Source organism: Coccomyxa subellipsoidea (assembly GCF_000258705.1).
Source record: "Coccomyxa subellipsoidea C-169, whole genome shotgun sequence".
NCBI classification, from domain to species: domain Eukaryota; kingdom Viridiplantae; phylum Chlorophyta; class Trebouxiophyceae; family Coccomyxaceae; genus Coccomyxa; species Coccomyxa subellipsoidea.
This window is the reverse complement of record NW_005178036.1, coordinates 2,235,924-2,253,275: the sequence shown is the minus strand read 5'-3', so window position 1 is coordinate 2,253,275 and position 17,352 is coordinate 2,235,924. Positions and strand designations below refer to the sequence as shown.

General features: G+C 53.1%; 3 protein-coding genes across 3 annotated transcripts; 1 reads left to right on the top strand and 2 right to left on the bottom strand.

Moving 5' to 3' along the window:
• Positions 1–291: 291 nt before the first annotated feature.
• COCSUDRAFT_23649 (hypothetical protein) lies at positions 292–7,157 on the bottom strand. Its single transcript, XM_005648262.1, has 11 exons — positions 6,615–7,157; positions 6,150–6,317; positions 5,831–5,978; positions 5,134–5,369; positions 4,223–4,465; positions 3,643–3,858; positions 2,939–3,075; positions 2,374–2,512; positions 1,794–1,934; positions 1,253–1,397; positions 292–865 (listed from the first exon to the last, which is right to left on the bottom strand). The coding sequence occupies exons 1-11, from the start codon at positions 6,798–6,800 to the stop codon at positions 507–509; spliced, it is 2,118 nt and encodes a 705-aa protein (XP_005648319.1). The 5' UTR covers positions 6,801–7,157; the 3' UTR covers positions 292–506.
• A 705-nt stretch (positions 7,158–7,862) lies between these two features.
• On the top strand, positions 7,863–8,237 carry COCSUDRAFT_63297 (hypothetical protein; the record flags this gene model as incomplete). Its single annotated transcript, XM_005648261.1, has 2 exons — positions 7,863–7,937; positions 8,100–8,237. The coding sequence occupies 2 exons, from the start codon at positions 7,863–7,865 to the stop codon at positions 8,235–8,237; spliced, it is 213 nt and encodes a 70-aa protein (XP_005648318.1).
• Positions 8,238–9,104: 867 nt separating this feature from the next.
• On the bottom strand, positions 9,105–17,265 carry COCSUDRAFT_36583 (COP-II coat subunit; the record flags this gene model as incomplete). The annotated part of the gene is made up of 16 exons (XM_005648260.1): positions 9,105–9,245; positions 9,577–9,660; positions 10,131–10,310; positions 10,726–10,830; positions 11,215–11,332; positions 11,687–11,833; positions 12,287–12,450; positions 12,890–13,021; positions 13,460–13,621; positions 14,072–14,191; positions 14,606–14,746; positions 15,281–15,526; positions 15,864–15,944; positions 16,163–16,342; positions 16,584–16,733; positions 17,122–17,265. 16 exons carry the CDS (start codon positions 17,263–17,265, stop codon positions 9,105–9,107), a joined length of 2,295 nt encoding a protein of 764 aa, XP_005648317.1.
• Positions 17,266–17,352: the final 87 nt, after the last annotated feature.

Below are 17,352 nucleotides of genomic sequence, written 5' to 3'. Positions count from 1 at the left end.
CTGCCCTAGACCACCGCCCTCCTGCGTTGCCGCAGCCGATCAAGCTTCTGGATGGGCGCATGCTGAAGGACCTGAGCAACATCATCCAGAGCAGCAGCTTTGTTGATGACACTGCCAGCCTGGATGTCACAAGTGTGGTGGTCGGCACGCTGGACCCTGGTGGAATGCATGCTGTGGCGAAGATGGACAGCAATGATCACCGCACTAAGCTAAAGGTGACTGATCCTCCAGGCTTCAGTAGAATTGTGGAGACGCGCCTCATTGAGAACGAGTCGTGCAGAAAGCAAGGCAGAGTAAGGATGTAATTACACTCAGTTTCAGCAAACCCCAGTTGCTCATTATATTTTCACTATTGCAAGTAATAACAAACTGCTGTAAGAAAGCAACAGACGTCTTCCCAATGACACGTCATTCTGCATATACATGGCAAAGCTGCCTCGACTACATTCTGGAGATCTGCAGTTCGTGGAGCGGACTCCACAGCTTTGCATGTGCCGTTTGCCAGATCACACAGCAAGCTGCTTGCGTCCCATGATGTCAGCGACGAGCGCGTCAGGAAGCCGCTTGGCCGCCTGGAATCCGCGCATGTGCAGAATTGGCTCGCAGCCCGCCGCAGCGATTGAGCGGCCGTCACGCAATTTTTCAGCGTACGGCCGTGGCGCGTAGCCGGCGAGCAGAGCCTCGCCGGGGGTCCCGATCTTGGCGCAGACGCCGAGGAGTGCATCGAGGCTGTTCATCTTCATGTACGGGCAGGATGCGCAGCCGCCCTCAGCGCTGCACCCTTCGCCGCCGGCCGGGCCTGGCACCACGGGCAGCCCGCCAGGCAGCACAGGGCTCGCCCTTGCAGATGCGACATTGGCAGAACCTGGTAACAGAAGAGGGGCATGTAAGACGACGATGAGATTCTGTACAGGTAAAAGTCTGTCTAACAAGCAGCTCAGAATGACCATAACCTTCAAAGTGCATGCCATTGTGAGAAATCAACCCCTGACATCATCAGCTTGCCAATGACTTTCTTTTGCAGAAATTCAATCCCCATATGAACAGATCACAATTAAACCTTCGTCTTGCTGTGAGCTGAGTGATCATTGCTGTTCTCTGAGCTAGTCTGGGTCGTCAATGTTCATGAGTAGTTCAATTGATTGCTGAATTCGCCAGAGACATCGGTCACCTGGAACAGCTTCTGCCAAGGGTTCACCGAGCTTCCCTCGACTCTGCAAGGGGGGAGAGAGAGTGTAAAATTGCCACGCACCCTGGTTGACGGGGGTGGTGATGGCCTCGGAGGCGACCGGGAAGACAATCTCGACGGCGACGTCGGAGCGGCCGGCCGCGCGCAGCAGAGCCTGCACCTTGCGCACAATCGCCGTGACCATGCCCGACTCCGTGCCCAGGACCACCTGCACGAGTGAGTAATGGATGAGTCAGACTGGACCATGTGTAACCCACAGATCGAGACACAAGAGTTGAGAGACAGCTTCTTCTTCCGACCAACTCCTGCTGCCACCCGCTGTTTCCTTGCAGATAGTTCGAAGCTGCTTCTGCGCCCAGCGGTACTTCGGGAGATTATTGTAAGAGTGGTAAGTCGAGCCACAGAGGTGCCAGCCAATCACCCTTGCAGGCAAGCAGTGTCCCAAACCACAAAGTACCCATGGGCATTTGAAGCAAAAGCAGATCTGCACATGCTATGCAATATACACGGGGAAGAAATTTAACAGTGCACCATTAAAAAACACGCACAGACAAAAACGGTACCGAAATGCACGAAGAGGATCAAATTCCAAAAGAAGACACACCTGAAGGGTGTCCGGGAAGGGGCGTTCCACGGCCTCGCTCAGCTTTTCTGAAATGAAGTCGAGAATGTTCTGCGTGGATCCCACCACCCCCATGCCACGCTTCTTGGCCTCCATCGCCAACGCAAACATCTCCCCGGGCACCTGCTCAGGGCGATAACATAATAGTCAGCTCAGCTTCCCCTCAGATACTATCTGCCGTTCTGACAGTGCGGTGTTGCCACACACTGAATGCCAGCTGTTCCATCACCCGATGAGAGTCATTTCTGCAGGGAACGCCGTCATCCTAGATGTTCTTCGATGGGGTGATAAAATCCAGGATGGGGGCCTTCACTGCAGAAATCTCTCTGCAAAACATTGTTTACTGGCATTGAGCTCTCTTCGTCATGAACCTCTAGGCAGGAAGGGGGAATGGATGGAAGGGCCATCACACTGGCAGTCGCGGAGTTGACAGATGAACAGCAAAATGCCCCAGTGAATGTAATATGTTTTCATGATCGACTCACAAAGCATGACGGAGCTGCGCTGATCCCTGCATGGACGCCCAGGGCAGCTTAAAGTTCCATAGGGGGAAGGTGCGCACCTCAAAGTGAGCCGTGAGATAAGCGTCGCCATAGGCCTGGCTGACGAGCTGAGACACCTCAGCGCCAAACAGGTGATGCACGATGCAAGTGCCCGCGTCAAAGTAGTGCAGCCGCGGCAGCAGCGACCGCACACTCTCCCTGCAGCATCCCCGGAGGTCAGAATGGGGACTACAATGCAGACTTTGACGGGGATGAGGTACAGATCTATCCTATATCGTCGCCTGATGCCATCAGACAAGCGTCTACCCACCACCTTGTGCTGACATCTGATTGGCCTGTCGTTCTTTCCGGGAGACGCCTTTCTCAATGATAGAGCTGCACAAGCAAATCAACTGCACAGAACACAATATTTGTCTCCGGGAAAAGTAACAGACCCAGCAACCCCTCCTGTACTTGGCAAAGGCAGGCAACTTTACGCTACATCAGGTTCTCCCATACACAAAATATTTCCTACCATCCTGCCTTGCCAGAACACCTCTAATATGATCCAGGGCATTCAAAGACTGCCATACAAGAGGGTCAGCTCAGTCACATCATGCAACGTTAGTCATCGCTGAGTCACACCTGTTATGGTCCGGGTGCAGCGCGCGGATTTCCTCGTCGCTCATCTGTGCAACCGCGCGCAGCATGACTGCCAGGTTGGCGCCCATGTAAGTGTCCGGGCCGTAGTACACGTTGATGCCCGGCACTTGCGCAAACGCCTGCAGTGAGGACAAAACCATATTCAAACCCTCCTTGAAGAGTGCTTTGCAATATATGAGCCACAAGTGTTTGCAGAGAACTGCCCAAACAGCTCTTGTGGTGATGCTGCGGTGGCCACATGCACGAATTCTCAGTCACAGGCACGAACGAGGACACAGCCAGTAACTGAAAGGCATGCACAAGGTGCTTCATCTCGCCAAGCATGAGCGCGAATGACAGACGATGGGGCTGTCAATTGCCAGGCGTGCTCACACCCAGGGGGAGGAAGCACCCAGAGCGTTTACCCTGGAGTCTGCCCCACGCATGATCACAACACAATGTGGGTGAAACACAATCGATGGATCCATGAGGGATCAGAGCGCCTGCACCACAACACTTGGATGGTTGCAGCTGGCCCCTGCAATATCCCGGACATGGACGTGGGGCTGAGATACCTACCCATAATCTGGTCTCAGTAACAACTGACGCATATTTTTGCTTAAATGATATTTTTTCATTTGTTTTTTGAGTTTGCAGTAACGCTCGGTATCAAATTATACCGAGCATTATAGCAATAGACAGCGCACCTGCAGCACGGTCTGGACGACGTTGGAGGATGTGCAGGTGATGGTGGGCACTTGGGCGTGCGCCAGCGCCTTGGTGCGCAGGCTGGTGTTGATGTAAACCACGTGCAGGGCTGGGGAGGCGTTCCCTGCCGCGGCGGCCAGGTACTCATCGTACGCCGGCGCCTCCGCCGCCTCCGCCAGCGAGCAGCCGATGTCAGCCGCCGCCATGCGGTACACCTGGGCAGACCATGATTAGATCCATATCATCAATGTCAGTTCAAGTGACAATTACATTATTGGACGTTCAGTTCCTTCTCCAGAGACACAGCAGTGCAAAGAGCCTCAGCTAGTAGGCATATCCAGAGACAAACATTCTGAGTCCAGTCCACCGTTTGAGAAGTATTCAACCAACTGGCGAGCAATTCGCTACTTTATTTGCAAGCACAAGATGCCCTTGCGTAAAGGACCCCAAACTCCCGCTTCAGCGGAAAATTAGTAACTTGGGCAAGTTTGCTGGTTGCGTCACTTCCCGACCATATGCACCTACCATGAAGCACCTCGTGTGGCGGAGCTAAAAGAATACTCAAGAAGGGCGACTCACCGCCACGTCAGCGTGCCCGGCCTCGTCAAGGATGGCGCGCACGTTCTCCGACATGAAGTCGACGCCCAGGACCGCGACTGAGGTGCAGCCGGCCTCCGCCATACGCACGGCTGAGTCAGCCATGACTAAAGAGTCGCTGATGTGGATGTGTGGCCAGCGCTCGGCAGCGGCGGAGAGAACGCCCTGCACCTGAGGGTCCATGTAAAAGTGCGCCACCAGGCCGATGCGCTTCTCGCTCAGCACCTGCGGGCACATGATAGCAGCATGTCGGCACATGCCCGGAACATGCAAATCAGGAGCACATGCTTGCATGTCTGCTCAACATGTTGCTCTGGCATTGACTTTTCTGCTGATCCTGCTCTTGCGCACGTGCTCTAGCCAGGTCATCACTTCTTTGTACATGCACTGGACATGCAAAAAGGATTGTGACAAGGGCACATAACCAAAAGGGTAATCGGAACTGTGGCTGGCATAGAAGGAAGACTGGGGTGTCATAAAGCTATAGATTGACACCAGACTCAGGAAGTGCCTGGAGAGCATTATGACCAAGTCAGCCTGACAGCTCTTGCATGCGATTTCCTGCAGCTCTGCAGTGAGACAATCACACTTCTCTCCAGGTGAGTCAAAAGACCATTGACAAGATACAGCTATCCAAGCCCCTCATTGCAGCACTATCAAAGAAATCACTGACACTGAATCAGGCACGCGTCCATTTTCAGCTGATATGTTCAGGATATCACAGAACATATCAGAACACAGAAATTCAGATATCAGAACATAGCAAGTTGTGCTACAAAAGCAGCCCCCGGCAACTCCATACAAAATCCCCACACCGACTCCACAGGCATTCTAATTACCACAGATGCCCAAATCACTGCAGGAAACAATCAGGATGCCCAAAGGATACACACCTTGACGAGCGCCTCGACCTGCGCCGGATCGGGCTCGAGGAACTGCGCCTGCGCAATCGCAAACGCCCCCTGGGGGGTCACGTCATTGGCGGTGACTCGCAGCGAGGGGAAGGTCGGCAGGAACGCCCCCGACAGTGCGCGCGCGCGTTTCCTCATCGCCTCCAGCATGTTCATGAATCCATTGGCGCGCGAAGGGGTCAGCACTGCCTGACCCAGCTGCAGAGCCGACAGCGCCTCTGGCTCCACCTGTTCACAGCAGCAGCAAAACATGGTAAGAATTGCTGATGACAAATCAATTCACCATCAAGTGCAGCTGCAATTTCAGCAGTGCAATGTACAAGACAATATCTGCCCTGCATTTATGGCATTGCAGGTGTGTCTGATCAAAATAAGTGGCATGCAACCAGACACTGGGGCCATGTCTGTAGGGAAGATGAAACTAAAGAAGACCGTGTCTGCAAGGCTGAAGGAGCAAGTCAACGATGCAATCTCAATGGAGTGTGAGAACAGCTGAACTCCTTCCAGACAAAGTAGAGGTCCACTATATGGGCGTTACCTTTATCACGCATCGCCTATCACTCTGTCCGCAAGGGATCATAAATCCTTAACACCCCATCGAGCCCCAGTACAAAGAAGCCGTGGACAAAATTGCTACCATACAGAGATACTCTGTGCAGATGTTGTCATTTACCAAAACCAGTGATATGTACCTCCAGCACTTGGGAGGGGGTCAGCCCAGACAGGCTGCTGACGAGGACAGCGGCGAGGCCCCGAGTGATTTCGCTATCGCTATCCGCCGCGAATTGGAGCCTGCCGGCCGCGTCCAGCTCAGCATGCACCCACACCTGAGCATGCGGATGCAGGTCCTCGTCAGAAAAAGAAGACAAGCGTGCTGGGAAACCAACAGCGAGTATCATTCCTGTTGAGGTCCGTCTTGCAGAGCGCCAAAATTTGTCACTGGGCAAAGCGTTTTTCCTCTCTCGCATGCACCATAACTTTAAAAAAAAAAAGCTGACCTGTGCCGTGCAGCCCATGACGCGGTTGCCCATGGTACGCGCATCTGCTGGGAAGGGCGGCAGAGCCTTGGCAAGTTGCAGCAGCAGCTGCGCGCGCTCCTTAGGGCCCCCCGACGCCTCAAACTGCTCTGTCAGGCCCCCCAGACTGGCCGGAGGCGCCAGCACCGCCTGTGAAATGACATGCATTTACTCATCATCCACCTTTGATAGTGAAGAGGTAGATAACTAATGTCATCGACATCGAGTACTTCCTCATTCGGATTATCGCACACTGTTCTGCTTCTGCTTCGACGGAGGACTGGTGCAGGGTCACTCAAAAGAGTATCAGCTTGTTCTGAGCATGCCTTGCATGCAAACAATTGCTCTTGCCAATAATGTCTGCAGAAGAAGTATGTATCAAATTCAAGAGTCTGTGACTTGGTGCGAAGCTAGCTAGGGCAGTGAGGGATCTGGCCAGAAGCGCACCTCTCTGACCAGAGTTGGGGAGGTTGCAGACGGCTTGAATGTCTCGTTCCTTCTAGAACCGTTCGCGCTAGTGATATTCGTAAATTTGCTGATCACAGTGGGCGTGAGGCCGCGATGACCCCTCAGGTTACTGCTTGCCACATGCCTCTGTAGCACAGGCTTAATGACTGCTACGGCTGTCGCCATGCTCGCTCTCTTGTTGTACAGGCTCTCGCTCGCTACTTTTTCTAAACAACACAAATGTTTTTATGCAATGAAACGACCTTGCACGCTCTCGGTACTATCTAGCAAACTTTCGCTTCTGAGCGACCGCGTAATCAGACTCGGGCGTCTCTTTGGCTTGATGGGTATTTCTTATTAAAAGTCCACTGCTTGGTAGATAAACTCCGCGAGCTCGACATCACTGCTTTATCACTGCTTTGAGTCAGTGCTCGATGTGTTTATTGCCGGCTCAGAATTCAGTAATCTGCCTGCGCAATAGGGGCGAGTCTAGTACTGCAAGTAAGTCTCCTCAACGTGCACAGCCTTGGGATTCAGAGCTGGCCTTAGATCAGAACATGCCGCCTTTCAGTGTGACGTGAAGAAGTCCTCTCATATCGTTACGTGATCACACGTGGCACGTGGCCTTCTTCAGTCAATTTTGGTCCTGCAATGGCGCTGCGTGTGCAAAATTATCCAGGAAATGCCACATATAGGACAGCTGTAGCAGAGATCCCCTTTCGGTCCACTCTTGCTGATTTGTAAGACTTGCCAAACAAGTAGTACTCCAGTGGAGGGTGATTTGGTTGGGCATCCGCTGTGACTCAGAACATAGACTCGTTCGATCTAATTAGAAGTTGTTTTGGAAAACAGACTGATCACACCCAGGAATTACCGAGCATCTTCGGACTTTGCAAGACTGCAGAGTAGTCAGCAGGAACGGAATGGTGTTTCGGACATGTGTGCCTACCTCGTGTCGTCCCTATCCCTCCTTGCTTGTCAGACCGCTGCAAATTCCACTATTGAAGCGGTGTAGGCACGCGCCGAGAGCCTTGCCTGAAGGCAAACAGCCCACAAGGGCTGAAAAGGACGATCAGAAGACCTCGGTGGGACTTTGCAGCTGATTTCCAGCATGCATTTACATGCAAAACTTGGAAGACCTTTACTGCCATTTGTTGCGTGAATATCAAGCATCGATTCACATTCAGACGACTTACTCAGTTTCCTTGTGCTTTACAGGAGAGCAAGCACAGTGGAAAGGTGAAAGCCATGCAACAGCGCTTCAGTACCGCCTTTGGCAAAAGGTTGGAGCAGCTGATGGCAGAGGTCATGCCCCGCGAAAGGGTGAGTCTTCACGCTTAAGTTGTTGCAGAGCTCTGCCTCAGGAGCTTTTTGGCTCTCTTCTTCTAGACATCTGACAAACAACATGTCTGTATGTGTATTGAAGGATTGTGAAGTAGTAACAAAGACGTTCGTGAGTATCAAAACAAACCTGCCTGGGCGCAGGGGGATGCCAGGGACTGGGCGCTCATGTGGACATCTGTGGCCATATTTGTGTATGCTTCCATGCACTTGTACCGCCTGTATGCCTATGCTTACTATGCCCTGGGCTTGCGGCCGCTTGCACACCTGCTGGGGCATTAACTTGCCTCAGTCAAGCGTTTATTTTTGAACCTCTTGTGATTCGCCTGTGATAATTGGAGAAGTTGAGAGATAAAGTGTGGAGTGCGAGAGGGGTGGATTGTATCACAAGGTAGCGATAGCTGAGAAGGTTATGTACACTGCAATTTTGCCATGTGTCTGTGCTGCTGCCTGCATGTAGAAAGGCCTGATAATTTTGCCTGTACTATGAACTCCTGGACAGTGATGTGCTCTTGGCCATTGATATTCTTAAAATTCCTTTTAAAGGTGCAGCTGCTGCATACGTACGATGAGGGATGCCAGGAAGTGAAGAGGTTAGACAGTGGAAGCTTTACTGTATGCCGGTGCACCCGATGTAACATGTGTCCGCAGGGCACCCCGCGATATCAAAGTTTCACGAAGAGAGCTGTGTAATATATTTTAGTGGGACAATTTTAGTGGGACTTGTTGCAAGGGGAGCCATCAAAGGATGGCACTTCTCAACACCTTCTACTCAGCTTGTTGCCTGCCAGCTCAGAATATTCTGCAACAGAGCAAAAAATCTTTTCAACAAGACACTGCAGGCGGAAGGTCTTGCCACTGGCAGATGACGATGTACCCAGAATTATTTTTGCTTGTCTAAACATCTCCTGTCATATGGCAGACGCCAATATTTCCCCCTCAAAACATGCACTCCCACCCTTTCCCCACTTGTCAGTGCGGGAGGTATGACCACACATGTTCTTTTGAGGTTTGTTCACCGGCTAAGAGAGATTAAACTGCAGCAAGCAACCTTGCACACCTTAAGACCACTCCGATAATTATCAGCCTAAAAGAAAGTTGCACCGGAAAGTTTGCTCTTAGCAACTATGGCGACAACCAGCAGCTGCCTCAGGACTGGGTGGCCAGTTTGGTGAGGTGTTCTGTGAAGACTGACAGCGACACATCATCAGTCATGATGACCTCGGCTGACATGGACTGCTGCGACTGGTAGGTGCTGGATGGGTTCAGCCTCGCCAGCAGGAACCTCGCCTGCACACACACCAACACACCCATCACCACACCTCAAAAACCTACGAAGTCCCTGCTCAAACTTCAGAGCTTTTGGAAAGTCTCTGCTCACCTACCGGAAAACTTCTGCCCGGCTTCAGAGAGGTCTGCTCAATCTACCATTTTATGATGAATCTCATATTATGCACCTTTAAATCGCCAGCAAGCCATGCGAAAATGCCATTTGGGACAGGCATCCACAGAGAAAACTGGGGAAGGTCTCATCACTCTGAAAAGGAAGGGAAACCATCAACTACAGCCTGTAGCCATAGCCCGCACATGTAGATGAAATGAGCAAAGAGATAAAACGCACCTGGGAGCCATTCTGGTCGCAGTCAACCAGCCGCGGCACCGGAAATCGGCGCTGCAAGATGGAGGACGCATCCCTCTTGGGCGCCTGCTCAGCCAGACAGCAGCACAGCACACCTCAACTTTCTGTCGAAACGCTCAGGAAGCTGAATGGCAGGTGGTTGCTTGTGGCAGGTGAGATGATTCAGAACATGGCAGAAGCTGTACACTTTGAGGGATACTGAAGCTGAGATGCTCAGAAGCTAAGCACTCAGCATGCACTCAGCAGAGGTCAAAGACCTGTAACGCTTTCTCAGCCCATCTGAATTCCAGGGTCCTGTGATAGTAAGCAAATACTCCACTTACACCAAACACACACATACACCCAATGCAGTGACCCCCCATAAGCAATGGAAATCTGAATGCAGAGGTTCCAAAAAGAGGCCGCCAGTCCGATCATTGCACGAACAAAGGTACGATATGCCATGGTCATGCATGATATGCGACCCTGCGGCCACACAGGAATGCATGGCAGCCCCAGAGGAAATGTTCACTAAAAAGTTCAGGACAGCAGCGCACCTCGAGCAGCTCCTTGAAGTGGGCGTGGTCTGGGTTGAGGTGGAAGCCATCCTTGCGCCACTGCGCGATGGAGGAGCCGTGGAAGACCACGACGTAGAAGTAGGAGTCCAGCAGCAGGATGCGGTCAGGCGCTATCGACGTCACGTCCAGCAGCACCTGTGCGCATGCACCGGCAGCACGCTGAGTCAGCGATGACTCACCCCAGAAGTCTCCTACCAATTGAGACTCAGGCAAACGGGCACGCATGACCAAATAGGGTATGCAAAGAAGTCCCGGGATTTGATGATCTGCTCAGCCCGAGGTGTGCCAGCACAGACGCATGCAACGCAGCCAGCCGAGGCTCCCAAGCTGGAATTGCACACATGTCAAATGGCGCAGCGCAGACCGAGCGCATGCTTGCTCGGAAACATGTGCATCACGCACTAGCGCTCCTGTGCGGCGACTGCCCCTGCAGGATTCTACTCCTGTTGGTGCCAGCCGTTGTCTTTAACACATGGGCACTGAATGTCATGCCATGCGTTTGAAAGCATTTTTGAACGCAGATTCGAATATGCGCGCACACCGGCTCTGAGAAAGGTTCTGCCTCGCCGAGGGCATAGGAGAAGAGGGAGGGCTGGATCATGACGGTGGCCTCCTGCGCCGTCTCCTTGTTCAGCGACAGCCGGCAGTTGGCCGTCTCATCCGGCGAGTTGCCAAACACCTGTTGGACACACCGCACCACGCTAGCGTCAGATCAACAGAGGCCGGTTGCGCTTGATACAGTATGCAGTGGTGAACTGCCCCAGGACAGAGACTATGTGACAGCGTCCTGCCTATTGCACAGCTTGGAGGCATGTTACTGCTTGAGATGTGTCAAAATGCTCTGTACCAATGAAGGCTCTGTTTTGTTCATATCTTGTCATTTTTTGGACCAGTGAGTGCTTGAAGGGGTTGCTGCAGCAGCTAGTGTCTAGCACGCACATCTGCTCTGCAAGAGATGACGACTTGTCCTTGTCGGCATTGGATGGGACCAGGCTGTGATCCAAACAGGAGCATGCATGAATGACAGCAGTGGAGGGACGATCTCCTGTGGGCATGAGCTCACCTGGACGAATTGGGAGCGGCGCAGGTTGAACATGAACTGCGGGTAGAAGGCCATGTTCTCGTTGAGGGTGAAGGAGGCCGGGTCGTTGGGCCTGTAGTCCCCAAACCTCGATGCCAGCCTGCACACATCACCGCAGCCCTCAGCACTCAACGCACACTGGCCTCTTCCTGCATGCCCACTGCTTGAAGGATGCTTGCAATCTGTCTCGGTTCCGAGCCCAAACACCCGGGCCAAAGCAGCCGATGAGATGCACATCAAACTTTGACAGGTCGCCACGAGCTGAGAGCACTTTACATGCATCACCATTGTGCCATATATTGAATCCATCATCTATAATTGGGATTTGCTATGATTGGTGCAGGATGTTCTTGGGATGTGCGAAATGGCTCGTATGAGGGTGTGTTCAGGCGTGAGAATTTGCTTGAAAGGGGAGCAACTGCAGCAGAAAGCTAAGGGGTAACAGGAGGCGCGCCTGATGAGCGTGCGGTCGATCCATCGAGTGGCGTCGAAGTCTTCCTCGGTCTCCATCTTGAAGGTGGCCAGTCGCGCCACCACCACCGCAGCCGCCTCCTGGTCAAAGCCTGCCATCAGCTCACCCAGATTGCTGCCGTCCGTCCACCTGGACGCCCCGTCAGCCGTCAGCACCACAGTCCAGTCAGCATCCGATGCAGTAAAAAATTGATTAGTCAGCGCTGAAGCCGGGCTTCTCGCTGCGCATGCCCTCCTCAGCAGCTCTGCAATCACAACTGCTGCATGATGGACAGTAGAGATGCCCGCATGCTGCATGCTGTACTCACGGGCCCAACTTGCAGCTGGCATTGGGACATGCATCACTGCTGCCCCTCTCAGCTTGAACTTCTCTTCTTCAGGGGAAAGGCAAGACATGACAGCCTCGCCTCCTTTGCTGACCACCAGACACCAGGCAGCGGGAACACAAGACAGTGTACGAGAAGTGGCATGGGTTGCCCAACTTATATTCTTTTTTGGATTTTGGGCATCTGCTAGCTTCTTCCTGCGTGTGCGTCTTACGGGAGGGTGAGCAGAAAGACTAGGGAAGGCAGAGGGCGGGCACCTGCGGGTGAAGGTGGTAGCGCGGATGCGGTGGGAGCCGTCAGCATGCAGGTAGCGGGTGATAAACTGGATGTAGAACTGCTGCGAGGTGTGCGGATCCTGCCCTGCCGCCTCCTTGCTCTGCGGTGTTATCTCATAGAATGTGCACAGGGTCGTGCTCGCATCCTGCAACACGAAATGACCACCAGCTCACAAAGAGAGGCTTAGGAAATGTTGACAGTTTGCCTGCAGACTGCACAAGCCTGCTGATAATGTACAGGAAGAACAGGACAGGCCAAGATGAGGAGTCGGCCTTCCAGATACGATCACAGGTCTTCCTGCGATTTACAAGCTCCTGGCAGATGGGTTGGGTCTTGGAACATTGCTCGCTCTGACAGTTGCCAGCACTTGCTGGAAACTTCTTGCCCGTGAATATGTTCAGCCAGATGCAGGGTATGAGAGCACTGCTTGCTCTGACGATGGAGACTTCTTGCTCGCGAGCATACGTAGACAGGCATAGTGTGTGAGAAAACATCATTTTATGATAATGGCCGAAACTTGCTGAATACTTGTTGCTTGTGAGCATGTGTAGCCAGGTGCAGGGGTGGCAAGTGTGCTGACTCACCAGGCCTGCGAGCCTCCACTGGTTGGTGCCCCCAATGCCCACGTGGGTGTCTGCGATGCTGGAGCTTTTCTTGTCCATGGCCGCTGCAGGGCCGAGCAACCCAGCGATCTTCACCCCTCTCGACGGTATCACCTGCAAAACCACTCGTATTGCTGAGAAGAAAAACCCGTTTGCTACTGCTGTGCCAATTGAGGAGCAGCGCAGGGCATTTGTCGCATCGCCGCAGCAATGCCATGTTGCACCGAGAGAACATGCATGTGAACCCTCGGCAACACTGCAAGAGCACCACTGCGCAATTGTGCAGTAGATGTGCCATCTGGCACACGGGAGAATATTTATGAAGGACTTGACCAGGGCATTTTTTTGCCTTTGACTCAGCTATAAACAAACAGATCGCAAATTCCATGAAGTTTGGGGCGCCTGTGGCACATTCCAGTAGCGCTGATGTGAGTTCATTGCAAGTGCCAACGTTGCTGACGGTCAGATCACTGTAGGATTCGCACTTGCTGCACGTGCATACGCATGCTATCACTCCTCTATATAATAAGCAGGGGAGGATATTGTGCGCACCTCGAAGGTGGCGTTGGAGGCGATGTTGAGGGAGCCGGGGTCGCCGGGGGCCACAAAGACGCGCTTGAAGGACTCCTTGAATACGGGGTTGAGGAAGGTGTCCGTCTGCACCACCATGCCGCCAGACATGTCCACCACCGGCTTCATCTCCGCCAGGCCCACCTATGCACAAGAACAGGAGCCCGCCATATCAGCACCTGTGTGTGATCAACGTTATTGTGCATGCACGCCACACAAAGACCTGCTCAGTGCATTGCACATCCCCGAGATAAAGGATGAAGCCAAGAGGAGGCAGCAGCTCTCAGTCACGAGGAGCTGCAACAGGGAGCGTTTAAGCATTATGAGTCATGCACAGCTTCCTCCATGCAAGCTTGATAAAACAGCCGCATGACCTGGATCTGCCAAGGCCGCGCATGGGCGCAGCCACATATGCGCGGCCTGGGGAGCTTCAAGGGGTGCTGCTGATGCAATAGAGCGTATTGCGCTGCACATACATTCCTGGCTTTGAGCGGCAGCTGGGCACAGCATGCCAGGCACAGCATGCTATTGGGGTAAGACAAACAAAGAGAAAGGGTGACAATGTCATGGCTGAGGAGTACAAAGGGAGCTGACCTGGTCAAGGGCGCAGGCAAAGACGTCGAGGGAGTGCTGCTGCTGGACGAGCTGGGAGGCAACGCCGTCGAAGAACCGCCTCGCCTTCTTGTAGTGGGGCGCCCTGTCCTTGGCAAGGTCCTGTGCGTATGCCAGAGAGTTCTTGATCATGAAAAGGATAGCAGAGCTTAAATGATGTTTATTCTTGACAATTGGACATCTCGTCAAGACCAACTGTCAGCACAGCAGCATATTCTGCAAGAAAGCAGGCTTTCCAGAGGTATCGCGGTGCATATCACTGAATTCCATGCCAGTGTAAAATACCCATTGATGCTACTTCCCCACCTCATGACACCCGGCATTGACAATTGAATTGGCCTTTCGGCAATGCAGTGCAGCATTACATTAGCACTTTCATTCTGAACTGCAATCAGCCCTTAGACATGCCAGCCATCGCGGAAAAAGGCGGCGCTCCTTTGCCTGGATCGCCATGGCAGGTGCTCCATTCAAGAAAGATGAAGCTGAGTTACTTTATGAAGATGCAAGGCAGCTCACCTCGTGCGAGCGGATGGGCTCGGACAGCTCCTTCTCCACCACCTTGCCGGCCCCCTCGGTGGAGGGGCCCCCCACAAACAGCATCAGCCGAGCCGCGCACATGCCTGGCTGCAGCGCCGCGCCCATCAGGCTGGCCGCCACCTGTACACCGCATATGTCATGAAATCGATAAGGGATCCAATAAGGGACCCTCACGTGACAAGTATTGTAAGGATAGGGATGTCTGGCATTGTCGTGGAAAGGGGCATGTGCATTGTAGAATCACAAGCTAATGTGGTACATCAGCATATGTTCTTGCAAGTACATGCGCCTGTCTCAAACCTGGACTCAACCCCCAGGTTATGGATCGCCGGTGTTCTGCACAAGTCTCGGTCCAATTGCAGGACAGCAAGCTTTGTGGTGTCACCAGGCAGAGAACCGCAGGGGCGTGCATGCAGTGCAGATACAGTTGCTCATGATGCATGGATTCTTTGAAGCACCACAAGGTCAAAGGAATTGAAGAAAAGGAATTAAGACATAAGGCAGACAGAGTGCCAGAGGTAAGAGAAGTAGCTGCCCCGCAACTGACTGCCTGGCAACAATTCTACCACATTTCTCAGCCTGGCAGCAGTGAATGACCACAAATGCATCCAATTGTGGCTGTGCAAAGTCACGCAGTTAAATGCAGGCACACACCTGGAGGGCGGTGCCGGTGCATCTGCTGGGACGGTGCTCTGAGAGGGTGGGGAAGACGTCGCGCTGGAGCTCGTCTAGGACGGCGTTGACCGTGAACTCGCACTCGGAGATGGGCAGGATGAAGCGGCTGCCCGGGGAGGACGGCATGGGCAGCGCTGGCTGCCCGGGGCCCCCCTTGCGGGCAGGCATCTTGCTGGCCAGGCCCAGTTGCTCCACCACCTGCTGGGGGGTGTACTCGCGCGACCCCTGCCACAAGGGAGTTAACCGATCTGTGTCAGCTCGGTTGACTTGGAATCCGACGTTGACTTTGCCGGTCTTGATCCTCTTACGGCGGGTGCTGGTTGCAACTGTTCTGGCAATTGTGACTCCAACAAGCCACAACTTCATGTAGAAGCAGCCAAGACAGCCTGAGAATGAGGCCATGAGGGAATGACAAGCTCAATTCAATCATCACAGGTGAGGTGCTGAAAAGGGACGGTCTGGAAAGGGATAGACTAGCAAGCGACAATGTCATCACGGTGCAGGGCGTGGTGAAAGGGACAAAGTCACAAGCATGGAAAGGCAGAGCATCAGGGAACCCCACCTGGAAGACGTATGACTTTGCGCACTCGGCAAAGCCCAGCTCGTGGACGTGCACATGCGTCCCAAAAGTCACCAACCCCACCTGACACCAGATCACAAAAAAACGTTGTCATGCTGAGCCAATCAGACGACAACGCACTGTGCATGAATTTCTCCACCTATGTTGATCTGCTGTGCATTCCCATGAGTGGCATCATTCTTACCAACACATTTATTGGGGGACATCTGACGACGGCCACATGTGCTGGGCTGTCTGTCAAGCACTGTACACCAGCACAGAGTAAGCATGCATTGCCGCACCTGGGCATACTCTGGGAGGGTGGTCAGAGCTTGGGAGAGGGAGGCCACGCAGGCTCTGAGCTCGTCCTCTGCCACGCTGGTGTCCACCACAAACACATATGCTGGTGGCATCACCGGCTTGGCCTGCTGTTGGATGTACTCAATCGTGTTGTACTCCTGATAGAGCTCCGCGGGTTGTTGCTGCAGATGCACGAATAAGGGCTCAAATACTGTTAACAGGAAGGCACATCTAAATATGGTGCCTTCTCAATCAGGACGCATTGTCAGGGCTAAGATTCAATGTGTCATATTTCATCACAGACAGTACATGTCCAGAAAACACATTGCATAGATGCTTTGGCCCGAAGCAAAACAAGTATGCATGAGCAGGCTCTATGTCTGCAGCTGGCTGGATTGGTAAGTGGGCAGGGAGCAAGCTAACCTGCTCACTGATCCCCCTGTACTGCGATGGGAAGTGGTTCCTCGTGTGGCAGAAGGGACAGCCCCACAGGGCAGCATTGAAGTCGACCTGTGCGTACCCGTTGAGGACCGCGCCGCAGGTTTTGCACAGCACCGGGTCATATGGACACACCTGCGCGCACGCAGTGTGATGAAGAGTGTCTGATGAGTAGACAAGTGCCACTGATTGATTCCCTGGCGAGAGGACGTCCCGCGCAAACCTCGAACCTCGAGCCTGCAGCTCTGCCTTATGTTACCAGGGTATTGAGAATGGTGAATCGAGTCATTCGCTCAGATACTTCCCAGATTTGAGGGACTCGACGCCAATTCTCGAAGGACTCAGGAGCCCATACGATGCCCATCTCATTCACAATGCCCGGAATGAGAAGAAACAGCCGGGGACACAGCGGTCCTAACAGGTCAAGGGTGTAACAATTTGATATTCTGAAAGCCCAGCGCGTCTTGCCTGCACCTACTGATCCTTCCAGGTTGTCCACCAGCTAGGTGCAAGTTGGACTGACCTGGAGATCTGCTTTCCTCTTATTTGGAGTGTAAAGAGATGCAAATGGTATAACAGCCTTCGTCGCCTCTATCCTGCTATTTGGCCATATATTCCAGGACAGGCGGAGCCCGTCCTGTTCCTCAAGCGCAACGAAATCCGCCATTCACGCTCCTGGATGATATAATACTATCTGAGAAAACCTCGATGCAACTTCATGCCGCAAAACGCGCTTTCCACAAAAGTAATTGCC

Coding starts and splice junctions, on each gene's coding strand:
- COCSUDRAFT_23649 (XM_005648262.1), bottom strand. CDS start 6,800: ATGGCGACAGCCGTAGCAGTCATTAAGCCTGTGCTACAGAGGCATGTG. Junction 5,370..5,830: donor GCTGGAGGTACATATCACTG/GTTTTGGTAAAT, acceptor AGGTGGAGCCAG/AGGCGCTGTCGGCTCTGCAG. Junction 2,513..2,938: donor CTGCACCCGGACCATAACAG/GTGTGACTCAGC, acceptor GGGATGCTGCAG/GGAGAGTGTGCGGTCGCTGC.